We start from the raw sequence: 13,860 nt of genomic DNA, 5'->3' as shown, positions 1-13,860 counted from the left end.
TGATTGAGTGATAACTAAGTGAATCCTGACCAAATAATCATCTGTGGTATTATTCACCTTAAAAATAGTGTGAATGACACAGAAGGCCAGACATAGGCTTATTAAAATAGCAAATTGCTTTTCCCATTATGTGAAAAGTAGGGTTCTATGACAGTCATTTTAAAAACTTTCATTTCAGGATAGGTTAGTTTGGTAATAGAATATGTGATTATCTATTAACAAACAACCCTCAGCTGGAATAAGGAAGAAATATTGCATGTATTTGTATAGAACTTTTCAATCTAGTATATAATTATGCATCTAGTGTAATTGTATAGGGCAATAATTTATTAAATACTTTATTACTTTAGAAATTAACATCTTAACAAGTGCCACAATAATTTGGTTTGGTTTTAATTTTTAATGAAGAGGCTAATAAATAACTATAAATTACGTAATATACTGTATTATATTTTATGCATATATTAACTTTTGTATGTATGTAGTCTATACTTTCGTAAGCAGGCCTGCACACTTCGTATAATGAAAGCGCTTGAAGGAACTTCCCCTTTAAGCGCATGTCCCTTTAAGAAACTTCACCTGGACACACCTGAACTTCCACCACGGGAGTTACACTTCAAAAGAGGAAATAAAACAATTCAGAAATCTCAACCAGCGCTGAAATCTGGGTAAGGAAAGATTTAGTATTTCTTCGCATGTTGTTTGTTCCACAACTTGTGTCGCTCCAATGAGTTTTAGCTGTTTGATTGATTTGTCATATCAAAAGTCTTAAGTTACATTAGTTTCGGCTTGGTTACAGAATCTCCTTCATCTCATTATTAAACTAAGCCCGCAGGACTCAATAGAGATGTGGTGTCTCCTGTAGAAAACAAAAGACTGAGATGAAGTGTTGTCGTTGTTTGGTTGGTCTGAATTCGCTATGTTTATGCGGAGGGTCCATGTTGGTTTTTCGGCCTCGCTCGATTCGATTCTTCGTCGAAACTAGCTAAACACTAAAGTTAGCTTGCTGCAGTGACACGAGTTATGGCTAAAGTTTAGTAACGTAGATCATAGTTTCTTGTTAAATAAATGTGTTTTTGCCTTATTTGAGGAATTCCTTTTAGCTACACGTTTGACAGCTAACTGTTAGTATCGTGAGCATTTTTGACTGCTAGCCAGCTGTGTGTCATAACAGCTAACGTTACAGTTTGTTTTGCAGAAAATTGTTATGCTTAAATTGTAATGTTCCTTGATTTAAATTCAGGTTGAAACTAGTTTTTAAAGCCTTAAACAGACGAATAACCAGTTATTAGTTAGCTCTCGGCAGTCATAACCCTGCTGAAAACAACAACAAAAACATCAAATAAGTTATCATCTTTTTAAACTGTTTTAGTAGAAATAATGTTGGTTTTAATGGAAACAGATGGTACTGTGGGTTTCTACTGGCACTAATTCTTGCCTTAGGGGGGCATGGTTTCTAATGTGTGATTGTGTTGTTTATTTCAGCAGGGAAGTAACCACATTCAAAATAATTGAAAACACTAATTAGTAGAAATCATTTTTATTTTAAAATGTAAGATTTGTTTTATGGGTTTGACCCATAATTACTTGTTTAACATTTTAAGAACCATGATTAATTTTAAGGTGATACAAGCATCTTTTTATACTAATAGTTTTATTACAGTGAACATGTAGCAACTGTGTCTTTGGAATACTATATTGACCCTTTTCACAAGCCTGTTATGATGTGTTTAATGGTCATCAGTATCTTAAATCCTCGAAAGTTTTTTATATTTTTAATTTGTTTTTATTTTATATTTATTTGTGTACACTATATGTATTTATTTATGTAAAATATCATCTTTGCCTTAAATTACGAAAGAAAAAAAATATATAATAATTACCGCTTATGTGAAGTGTTTCTAATGCAGCGTCTATGGCACAGGACTGCAAATTTGATGTTATTCTCTCCTCTGGCTGATAGTCTCTCACTATTTTTTTCCCCTTTTTCTGAATGTCTTTATAACATCATCGTGGAGTATTTATTTTATTATTTGAGCAGCTAAGATTGGAAGAATAAAACAAATGATTTTTTTATTTTACATTTACTGCGCTTTGTGTTTTCCCCACTATGACTCTTTCTGCTACTGAGGAACCCGGAAATGTCAAAAGGGTCTATTACTAGGCCTGTCACAATATGAAATTTTTGTTGTACGATATATTGCACCATAATGTATTGCGATAAACGATATTATTGTTCTTTTAAAATCAGTTGATGCCACTCATTATATAATGAAAGTAATCACATCATAATGGAAGTACAAAAGTTCTTTCTCTTACAAAGAACAGTTAATATTTTATTATTTATCAATAAAATTATAGCAACTTTAATAATTAGACATTGGAATCAGAATGTGAAAACGTATATATGCTAAACGAATAAATAAAAATGTTACCAAAACGCCAAGGTACCAAGAACTAGGAAAAAGTAACATGTTTAACAAAGTCAATTTAAACTTTTAAATAGAGGCACAGGACACTGAACAGGCCACATCTTCTACCAGATGTATTTTCAGTCATTAGGCACCCGAATATACCGAGCAATTCCATGCACATGTCAACCTTGCCATAAAAAAAAAGTTTCACTAAAATACAGAATCAGTTTCTAGGTTTTTGTGTGTAAGCAGGTTTTTTACAGTGTTTTAGAAATCCTCAAAAATGTCTCTGTCAATGTTTTCAAACTATAATATTTGATTTACCAAAGTCACACACGTGGCAATTTCACATCTGTCGCATCCATAACGGAGAGATGTCACATCCATAACGACACTTTTCCCTCATAAATGCAAAAATCTTAAATAAAATAAAACCAATCATTTTTGTTCTGTAGAGAGCCAACTATTATCCTTTTGATTAGCGTTGTTTCTTTTGGGTTGTGCAGTTTAATTCAGAGAAACATGCATAACACATGTTTATTTTCCTGATTTATAGTACAAAACATGTTTACAGATTGATATTTTTCTGATTCCATAATTCTGTGGTTAGTTGCTCTAGAAAAAAAAACAGGTGTTTCGATATAATTTTAACATCATCTTTCTCTGTCAATTTATGTGTTGCGTTGTTAATGCAAATGTCACATCCATAACGCTGGAATTGCTCTACTATAATACTTTATAGTAAATAATTATTTAGTAAATACTATAGTTTATTTCAACCATACTGTCAATGAAAACTTCGATAGAGATTGGATGAAGTGACAGAGACTGTGCATTCAGCTAAAATGTTGCTGACATTAGTTGTTAAGTATGGGCAATATATATTACATCACCAAAATTTTTTGAGGTTATGTCCATGTGTGGTGTGATAAGTCAATATATTGATTATTGTGACAGGCCTATCTATAACTGTACTAACTGTATGATCACAGTTTTACCACAAATACAAAGGTTAAACCATGGTTAGTTTAGCAGAACCTTTGTTTTGCCTAATATTTTAATTGTTTGTTTTATTTTTGAAATCAAAGCATGGTTAATTTTGCATAAGGAATGATCTTGTTATCTTCATAGAGTCTGAACTGGAGTAGGCTTTTGCCGTGTTGTGCTGTAATATAATGCGTTTCACAAAATATTCTCTCTCTCCTCATAAACATATTAGTTCCAGTGTGTTATGGCCTTTCACATAATGTCACACAGCAGTTTCTCACAATTCATTGTTAGAATTTCTGTCTTCAGGCCCAGGGACAATGGACAAGGGCCCTTCTGGACCAGTGGCGGTTCCCCAAACCCCCCAATGGGTAGCAGAAGTGGACAAGTTAACAAAGGATGTAAAGAGCAATGAGGATGAAGAAGAGCCAATGATGTCTGCAAAAATGGAATCCAGTACCCTACCATGGCCGGAGAACAAACCCGAAACACAGATTCCCCCAGTCCGAGATGGAGAAACTACAAGCGTGAGGTCCGATTGCATCTCTCTTCGCGGTGGTCTCAGCCGGACTGAGAGCGAGAGGGAAGAGTTCTTGATGAAAGAGAAGAGGAAGACTGGTGAGGATTGGAGGGAAATGGAGGCTGGGAAAGAAGAGAGAGTTTCTGGCATCGATCTGAGAAACGGAGTGAAAAGCACCTTCACTGAGATCGAGTTGGAAGAGGTCAACACAATGCCGGAGAACGCAGCTCGAGTCTTCAGCCCCAGCATCACCATCCTGCGTTCCACCAGCCATCAGGAGGCTGCAGAAAACTGGAGAGATCAAGAAGAGGAAGAGAGAAGCCCTTTCCTTGGGTCACATGGGACACATGGCACACCGCTAGAAGAGTATTACCAGGACTGGCCCGATACACACAAATCACACTGCTGTAAGCTGATTAAATGAACAGTTTTATAAGGCTGCACGAAATTAAAAAGCTTTATTTTTGTATTCTTATATATATATATATATATATATATATATATATATATATATATATATATATATATATATATATATATATATATATATATATATATTGCATTATGAATACAATTTAACTAGAAGTGTTAACTTTTTGGAATAAAAATTATCATTTTAGATTGATTAGGATTGTTCTGTAGGTGAGTGCATATGCATAAAATGCAATTCAATTAGCTTGTTAAGTGTAACGTCACGTGAAGCAGCTTCTGGGTCGCTATATCTAACTGTATGGGGAGACTCATCAAATGGTAATAATAATCGTTTACAAAGCACTGTATTACTTTCGAAAATTACAATTACTATATATATATATATCTCCATGCCTAATATCAGATGGCCAGAAAGTGAGACATTTTTTATAAATTGTAAAAATGTTGGTATTTGTGATGCAGCAAGCCCAGAGAATCATGTGTACACTAAGATTTTATAAAAAATTCCCTTTAATCCCTTTAATATTTTCTCAATTCAAATGAGTAGCGGCTTGGACCCGGAAACAGTGTTCCGTACGTCACAACTTAACAAGCAGATAATGAAAAAGATACAAGTTAAATACAGCATTTGATTGTTTTCCGAGGAGTCATACTGTATTCAGGTATTCAGCAATAATCAAATGTAAAATAATACTGCATAGTCTTCATTTTATAAACAATTAAATTTGGTACAATTTTTAGGCCTGAATGTGTTTACGTCCCTTACACAGTCACAGGCCTCAAAAACCACTTTTTATTATTATTATTATTATTATTATTATTATTATTATTACATTATAAATTTTATTATATTATATAATTATAATCCAGGCTCCATGTTGCGTATACTCGAGATGTGACTATTGTGAATGATTACATTGCAATATCGATGCTGAAACGATATATTGTGCAGCCCTAACCAGTACCATATTTATCAACTGATTATAGATATGTTTTTATATATGCAAAGATATTCCTAGCGGTGCATGATATGAAAATATAAATTACATTTGCTATAATCTAGCAGTCATTTAAAACTAAAATATAATGTATTATTTTCAAAATATTATTTGGATATTAATTTAAACTGTACATTTATAATATTATATTGTGTAAAATCACTTGCCTGAAATCATATTGCAAATATCTGGCTTGAGATTCCATTTTAGCTTTATTTTTTTCTTTGTTTATAGTAAGTAATGTAGAATAATATTCATTTATTCATTAATTTTCCTTCGGCTTAGTCTCTATTTCGGAGGTTACCACAGCGGAATAAACCGCCAACTATTTCACCATATGGTTTTCGCAGCAGATGCCCTTACAGCCACAACCCAGTGTTGGGAAACACCCATACATACTCATTCACAAGCACACTCGTACACTATGGCCAATTTAGTTTATTTAATTCACCTATAGCGCATGTCTTTGGACTGTGGGGAAAACCGGAGCACCCGGAGGAAGCACGCGAAGACATGGAGAGCATGCAAACTCATGGCCCAGCCGGGACTCGAACCAGTGACCTTCTTGCTGTGAGGCGACAGTGCTAACCACTGAGCCACTGTGACACCATTTTTAATAATAGCAGATTAAAAACAGTGCGAAAGTCTCACTAGCCAAACAAGATAAAAATATTGCATCCTTAACTCTTTCACGGGCATAGAACACATGGTTACTGTATTGACATTGATTTCATTTTTCAGTAATCCTCCAGGGTTTTTCCAATGGGTATTTCATTGAGAGCATTATTAAGGGTTAAAAGGCAATGTAAAAGATTGTATGACAAACATAAATTAACTTTTTCATTATTAATATTTTTTTAATGCTTGAACAGTCATTTAAGACCTTTTACAAATAAAAATGCTTTTATTTACCTAATGAATTTGCATATTTTATTTGTTTTGTTTTATGTTCACACTCAAAATCCCGGCATTTCAATTTGTAGCTCCACAACTGGGATTTTGACTTGATGCTGATAAGATTTTCCCATTCAAATTTTTCAATTGATTTAATTTGGTAACACAAATTCACGGTGTAGACTTGCTGCAAGTGAATTCTGTGATAAACAAATACAGTACTAGGCAGTCTGAAAATCTTGCTAATATGACCACCCCTTTATACAAAATGAAAAAGGACCAACACTGTGAACCCACCGCCATGATGAAATCTTTTTTTTTTTCCTCACAGGTAACTGTGGTTGCTGTAACCGTGATGCTCTTAAACTGGGAGCTTCCATGTTCACTTCAGCTTTGATCTTCCCCTTGTTAGTGTGGGGCGGCTATGTTTTCCTGCCCTTTGATGCTCCTCTACTGGACAGTGCCCCCCTAAGGCTGGTCTACACCTTGCGCTGCTCAGTTTTTGCAGTCATACCAATTGTTCTTGGTGAGCAGGAAGGGCTGAGATGAAAATGAGGCTGTTGAGTTTCTACATTGATAAATACTGTGTGTCTTTTTGTGTACAACCAGAGCTGAATCATTAAATCACAGGTAACCATTGTTCTCTTTCTTTTTTCTTTTAAATCTCAGGTATGTTGGTTCTTGGCGTGTCCCGTCTGTGGTATCGCTCCTTGAAACCACGATTTGAAGGGGAGAAGGAAGTTAAGCAAGTCGCTGTTCATCAGCGTTATGTGGAGGACTCCATCTCGCTTTTCCTGCTTTACTTTCTCCAACTGACTGTCATGGCTGCTTACCTGAATCAGGATCTGCTTAAACTTATTCCCCTCCTCACCATTGTTTTTGCCTTTGGCAGGTACTGTACAGAATCCACCTGAAAATTGTAGGATGGAATGTCTGATTTAGGAACTGCTGTTAACACTTTAGAAACGTTCTCAGACCTTCAGCAAATATTCTGGAAAGGTTTTCTCAAAGCAAACATTCAAGTAACATTAATAGAATATTCAGGGTTTTACAGCAGGTTTTTATAGCTAACTGAAACCATGCTTGGGCAAAAACACATTATTTTACACAACTACGAGCACACATTTTAACACATTTATAATAATTATTTTACCAATGATGCAGCATGGGGAAATTCCTGTGTTTGCAGTAACTGAAATGCCAACACAACAGGACTTGTCTGCAGAAAAGGGCTTCTCTGGCGAGTATCTGCTCCGCAAGTGCCGCGCGCCTCTTCCTCTTGTTAATTTTATTCTTTTAGTATTGCGTACTGCGTACCACTAGAAGGAAGGAAGCCCGCGTACCATTAGTGTTACACGTACCAGAGTTTGAGAACCACTGAATTAGAGGACATTCAGAAATGTTTCCTGAAAGCGTACAAAGAAATTACAACATATTTTTCCTAGCTAGGATGTTGTGAAACACTTATAGTAATCTCTTGTTGTTTTACATATTTTTCGTTGTTTATGCGTTAAATGTGTTTATGCACATATTATGGTGCTGGTAGAATCTCAGATATTCAATGTTTTATAATTTTAGTTTTTAAGTAGTGCCTTTTTGTCCATCACAGACTGCTGTACTGGGTCGCAGCGGCGTGTGGCAGCAGTTTGAGAGGTGTTGGCTTTGGCTTCTCGTTTCTGCCCATGTTGGTTATGCTGGTAGCCAACATCTACTTCATCTTCCTCTCAGAATCTGCAGGCTCCATCTTTGCCCCGAACATCCCAGATCCACCTGTTCCTTCCAACAAACAGAGGTTCTGGGGATAAACAGGCCACACATGACTATTCTGTTGCTGCCAAATATAGACCAGATCTCTTTCGGCTTATAGCCAACTTAAATTGGACTACGAGACATTGGTTTCTAAGAGTGTGATTCATTTTCCTCTCCTGTTCTTTGCATCCCAGAGCATTTTTGGATAAAGAATAGATGGGTTCGATTTGCCAGAACTTTGCTCAAAAGGAGAGAAATATGAGAAGTAGAAAGAAGGGAATGTTTTATTTTTCTCTAACTTGTGAATAGTACTTGGGAACTAGTGTAACTTTAGATGTTAAACTATGAATTAAAAAAAGGAACAACCCTTTATTGCAGCCAAACATGAGTGGAATAAGCTGCTTCATCCATCAAGAGAGCTTCAAATGAACCTGTTTCAATGCATCTATTTTAAGATGAGAATATCAACAGAATGAGCACAATTTTGAATATTTATACCACGTTTTTTAAAGTTTCGGTTAGGCACTGTTTGCTTTTTCAAGTCTAAACTGTTGTGTTGTGTGTGAAGTTAGTGGCTTGCCCAAACCTGTAATTTTCCACAGCCACTCCTTTATCTCTCTTTGAAAGTTTAAGGGCAATGTGAAGTTTATTCAGAGTGTCGACCTATATATTTTTTAACAGATTTGTAAAAAGGTTTAGAAAGGTACAAGTAGTTTTTTTTTTCTGAACCACTTGCGAGATGATAATCAAAGCTTCAAAGAGATTTATCTGTTGTGCAAATGAGTGTATTGAGCTTAATTTAAGTACTATTTTTAACAGTCAGACTCTTTAAATAAATGTTTTTGGTAATAAATAAACATACATAAATTAACTAAAACGTTGTTAATCGCAAAGAGTCGTGAAAAGTGAACCTGTTCAACAAGTTGTCGTGTTTTGTTTTGTTTTGTTTTTTGTCGGCGGTCAAAATGCTGTTTCCTGAAGTCTCATTTGACAGGTCGAATACAGGTTGACGGAGGACTACCAGGTCTAACCATTTATGACTAACCCTTTTATAACTTATTTGTGACTTAACTAATCGTTTATATAATACTGATATAATACTGTAAATGTCCGAGTCGGAATGACATCTCAAAGCCGAAGGAGAAACGGCGCTTGTTTGTTTCGGATGAGGGAGAATTGCCCTTTTCGAAAGCTGAGGAGAAATTGCTGCGGTAAGATTGATGATTAACTTCATTACTGTTACGCAATTAATTCAAACAATAAAAAAGCTAAATTAATCACGTCAATATATATTTTAGGCCTCCTCTGTGCTTGAAACAGTTTGATTTTTTTTAATGGTTTAGCTTATTATGAAAGATATCGTCACTTGTTTGCGTTTGTCCTCATAAATTTGACCTAAGTTGAGATTTGATCCTTGCGTGTATTTAGATCGGTACTGATGTTCTGTGGTAATTTTATGCTCACTATGCCAGCTGTCTGTCGGAAGTTGCAAATCAAGTTATGTAATGCCACTTGTTTAATCGACCACAATATTATTACACAGACTCGAGGAGCGCGCTCGTGCCGGATTGGAGTCACTGCAGATCGTGTCCTCAGTCTCAGACAGGACCACCGTGTTGTATGAACACAATCGAGACCCTCTGCAAACCCCCACAGCCTGATTCCCGGCCCCGAGAAGAGCACTCAGGTTTGCGTCAGTCTAACGTTCCAATCTGTCGGCTGTTTATTATATTAGATTCACTTTCTTTCATGATGGCCCTATTCTTTAACGTTGCAATTAACTCTCACTAGCCTGTGTTAGTTACCTTGCTTTGGGTAAGCAGAGTGTTGCTATAACAGATAATAAGTCTACAACACAAAAAAGGATTATTAAATAAGCCACCTTGGTGAAAGGGGTGGTTCTTTTTCTGACAAACTGGACTATTTTGCAGTCATTTGCCAAATTTTCTGTTTACTTATGAGGTTTAAATATTGCATTTTAGTGACATTTTAAGCACAGTTTCTGCTTGATGGATGGTGATCATAACCACACTTTTTCATGTACCACTTATTGACTATATGATTACTATTTTAAGTGTTTATTTACACATGTGCATTTATACTGTTTTACATTAGTTTTATAAATAATGTTGAAATTAGCATTTTAAATTCGAAAATGTATAATAAAGAAATACGAAAACTATAAATAATTATTTTACTTATACATGTACATTTTTACATAATTTTTATTATCATCTATCATTGACTTCTTTTTTCGTGGATCTGTTAAAATTAGTTTTAAATTAAAAACTGAACCCTACACACAAATAACAAACTGGCCAGACCATTTAACTTTCCTCAGTCAGAATTTGGTCATTTAAGTAATTCACATCTAATATTCAAACAGAAGATTCCTCTTGGTCTTAAACTCTTTTTTTTGATTGGTTAGTTTAACAATTTATGATAGCATAGAAGTCAAACATGGAATAAATGAATAAACTCATAGAGGATCCATTTTTGACCTTGGTCAAAAATGTAAAAAATGTTAATAAAATAAAAAAAGACCAAGTGGTTCTCTTTCGTTACTGTTTTGTGTTTAAATAGAGAAAACCTTTTACAAGTGACTTTTATTCTAAATCTTGGAACTTATTCTTGACTCAACTGATCAATATAAGTTGTGAAGCACTAAAATCAGTCCATATTACAATTACTTTGAATACTAATTTGTGGTTATTGTTGTTAATCATGAGTTTTCAATTGTACTTTTTTTACAAAAAGAAAACGTAAAGCTCTACACTATTATTATTATTATTATGTTTTAATTATATTTTGTTCAAATCTGAGGAAAGTTTATTGTTTGTTATTTGCCTATTAAATGACAATAGGCAGATTCCTATTTGTTTTCTAATGATACATGATGTAATTAGTATTTTAAAAGTAAGAATTTATTCCTATTTCTTTATTCTAAATCTGACATCAAAAAGTGTGGTTATGATGACCATCTCAGAAGCTAATACAGCTTAAAATAGTGCTTTAAATGCGATATTTAAACCTCCATAGTTGAATAGAAAATGAGGTGTATAACTCCACTCTTCGAGAGAGAAAAAAAAAAAAACACCCCTTTCACCAGCCTGGCTACAGGCCTGACATTAATTCAATCATCTACTAATTTGGGAGGTCCTACTGTATCTACTCACCTGCTCTCAAACTAATGTAAAAACAATACTACTCAAACACAAACTGAAAAATAATGTTTATAAAAATAGTTTTGGAGCTCAAATAGGATATTTAAGTGTGGGGTTATAATTTCCTTTAATGCAGTTCAGTTTCCTTATTAGTAGAGATGCCACTGAACTGTCAAAGAATGCACTGACTGGATTCACACACTTCTCTATTTTTCTGTTATTCTTGCACCAATGGCTCAAATTTCTATTCATAGTTTTAAAAGGAAATTTTGAAATGATCAACTAAGGCTTGAGATAAGATGTGCATGCGTGTGATTATTTTTTGAGAGGGTCTTAGAAAAATTATTTTCTCTTGTCATCTAAACAGCCATGGACACAGACATGGAACCACCAACTGCTTCAAGTTACACAATATCAAGCTCTGGAAGGTCTTCCAACAATCACCAAATTAACACGCAACGCCAACAGTCCTTCAATGGTACAGTCGTGAGTTAGAAAAGCTTGAATACAGGATCAACATTAGTGAATTTTTATAGTTGATAGTCCAGGATCAACATTAGTGAATTTATTAATTTGATGGTCTTGATTAGTGAATTTGCACTGTGAGTTTATAAGCCTGATATACATGCTGTGATTAATACATCCTCAATAGTCTGTCCTGTTTGATTTGTCCTGTCAGGTTTGGACAGTGGTGTGGATCCAGAGACAGGAGAACAAGCTCAGGGGTGACTTCCACACGTGCTCATGTGATTGCTGGAGTTTTCATCCCATCACTGATACTCTGGCTACATTTGAATGTATTTGGTCAGTGCAGACAGATTCAGTACGTCATAGTGACATGTTTGGTCATCAGAAGCATACCTGTATAATTCTTTAGGATTCAGGTAAGGTTTGTTTTTTGAGAGCATAATGACAAGAAAGAGTACAGTATTGTTATGATAATGCAAGAGCCAGTTATCTGTATGTTTTTTGTTTTGTACTGATTTTTACAGCCATGGTTACATTCTAAATGCTTTTTTTTGTGTGTAGGAAACATCCTTACAGTTTGTTACTAATAGTTTTTTTTTAAGTGTGTGATAATTCAGTGTATATATATATATATATGTATATATATATATATATATATATATATATATATATATATATATATATATATATATATATCTGTGTTTATATGTACATAATATTTAATAGAGAAACACTTTACGATGATAGTTATACATGATGAACATAACTACTTGCCCGTGTTGGTTAGCTTTTAATGTTAATTCTGCTTTTTCAAACACAAATTTTGTAAATGTACAATGATTTTTTTTTTTTCTTTGTCTAAAATGATCCTGCATTGTTAATTTCCTTCATTTGAGGGCTGTTGATTAAACGTAGAATGAAGAAATTCAGGATAACAGAAAAGGTGTAGCTTGATCTAGTTTAATCAATCTGCTTCGTTGTTTGCTGATTCAGGATGAGAACGTACTACTGTGCCAGAATAAGTGCATGTTCAAGGCATTCATAAACAGCATAAGATTCATCACAAAATCAATAATGCAAATATGGAGGGGGAAAATAAATCCCTAATTTGTCAATCTGTAACAAGTTGAAAAATGCCTTATATTGATATTATATTGATTATTCCCAGCTTCTTAGCAAACCAAAAAACAATATATGGAGGAACCATTTTGTAATTTAATTTACATTTGTCAGCGCTAGCACGAGGCACAAATGATTGGCTGCAGTTTTGCAGCCACATGTGTTTTAATAGCAACAAGCTTTAAAAAAAGTTTGTTCACAAAGCTATTACTACTGATAAAATAATAATAAAGTGCATTAAATAATATTAATTCCAATAAAAACATTGGAAATCTTTTCTTTGTAATTTTGTCAATTAAATAAATGTTTAATATAATTAACCCAAAACACACCAAATTTATACACATCTATACATAAACATATACAGTTGAAGTCAGAATTAATAACACTCCTGAATTAGTTATTCCACTTCAACTGTTAACTATTAAAATTTTGTATATTATATAGTTAATACATTTATAATTTTATAAATCAGGTGTGCGTGCACCAAATTTATCATAAACAACAAAGATAAAATAAAAGATTAATTGGACTGTAGTCAGATTTTTTTTTGTATGTATTCTGGGTTTTTTTTTTGTAAGATTAAAATAAAAAAAAGCTGTCATGCAGCTCATATTTTAATACCAGTGGCCATAATCATGTCATTTTTTTTAAATGAGCAGGACGTCACTTTTAAACTGTTTTTTGTGTGTTTGTCTTTCTCAATGCTAGAAATTCCAGATTTTGGCGTGTGCTCTTTGTATGGTAATGACATCAATTAGGGGCTTTTACAAGGCAGAGATCTGACAGGACTCACAATTTCAGCATCATTTGCTATTTATAAAGGTCTCATCTTCTGTGCACAAATTTTACTTTTGTCTGAATTGAATTTGCATTCATTTGCAAAATGATCCTCAAATGTAGAACGCTTTCTTTTCAACACTTTATAAATGAGGAAAATGCAATCGGACAATGATGTTTTTTTCCCCTTTCCCTTGCCATTTTATGTGAAAAGTTTGTACGAGACTTTTTGATTTTTCTTTAAATTACCATACAAATAATTTTATGGAAGGACCCTGATTGACATCTAGTTGTTGGAAATGAGAACAAAGCAAAACAAATGAACTACAAGAGAG

General features: G+C 34.0%; 1 protein-coding gene across 2 annotated transcripts; it reads left to right on the top strand.

Moving 5' to 3' along the window:
• The first annotated feature begins 565 nt into the window (after positions 1–565).
• tmem79b (transmembrane protein 79b) lies at positions 566–8,377 on the top strand. 2 transcript variants are annotated; one of them, XM_056475861.1, is made up of 5 exons: positions 566–668; positions 3,711–4,328; positions 6,577–6,771; positions 6,915–7,137; positions 7,855–8,377. In XM_056475861.1, exons 2-5 carry the CDS (start codon positions 3,722–3,724, stop codon positions 8,048–8,050), a joined length of 1,221 nt encoding a protein of 406 aa, XP_056331836.1. In that variant the 5' UTR covers positions 566–668; positions 3,711–3,721; the 3' UTR covers positions 8,051–8,377. The 2 variants fall into 2 exon arrangements, with proteins under 2 accessions (XP_056331836.1, XP_056331837.1); XM_056475862.1 differs by having other exon boundaries at positions 3,711–4,333; positions 6,582–6,771.
• The last annotated feature ends 5,483 nt before the right edge of the window (positions 8,378–13,860 follow it).

The sequence above is a fragment of the Danio aesculapii genome, chromosome 16 (assembly GCF_903798145.1).
Source record: "Danio aesculapii chromosome 16, fDanAes4.1, whole genome shotgun sequence".
Classification (NCBI taxonomy): domain Eukaryota; kingdom Metazoa; phylum Chordata; class Actinopteri; order Cypriniformes; family Danionidae; genus Danio; species Danio aesculapii.
Note: the sequence above shows the minus strand (reverse complement) of the source record. Positions and strands in the feature narration are given on the sequence as shown.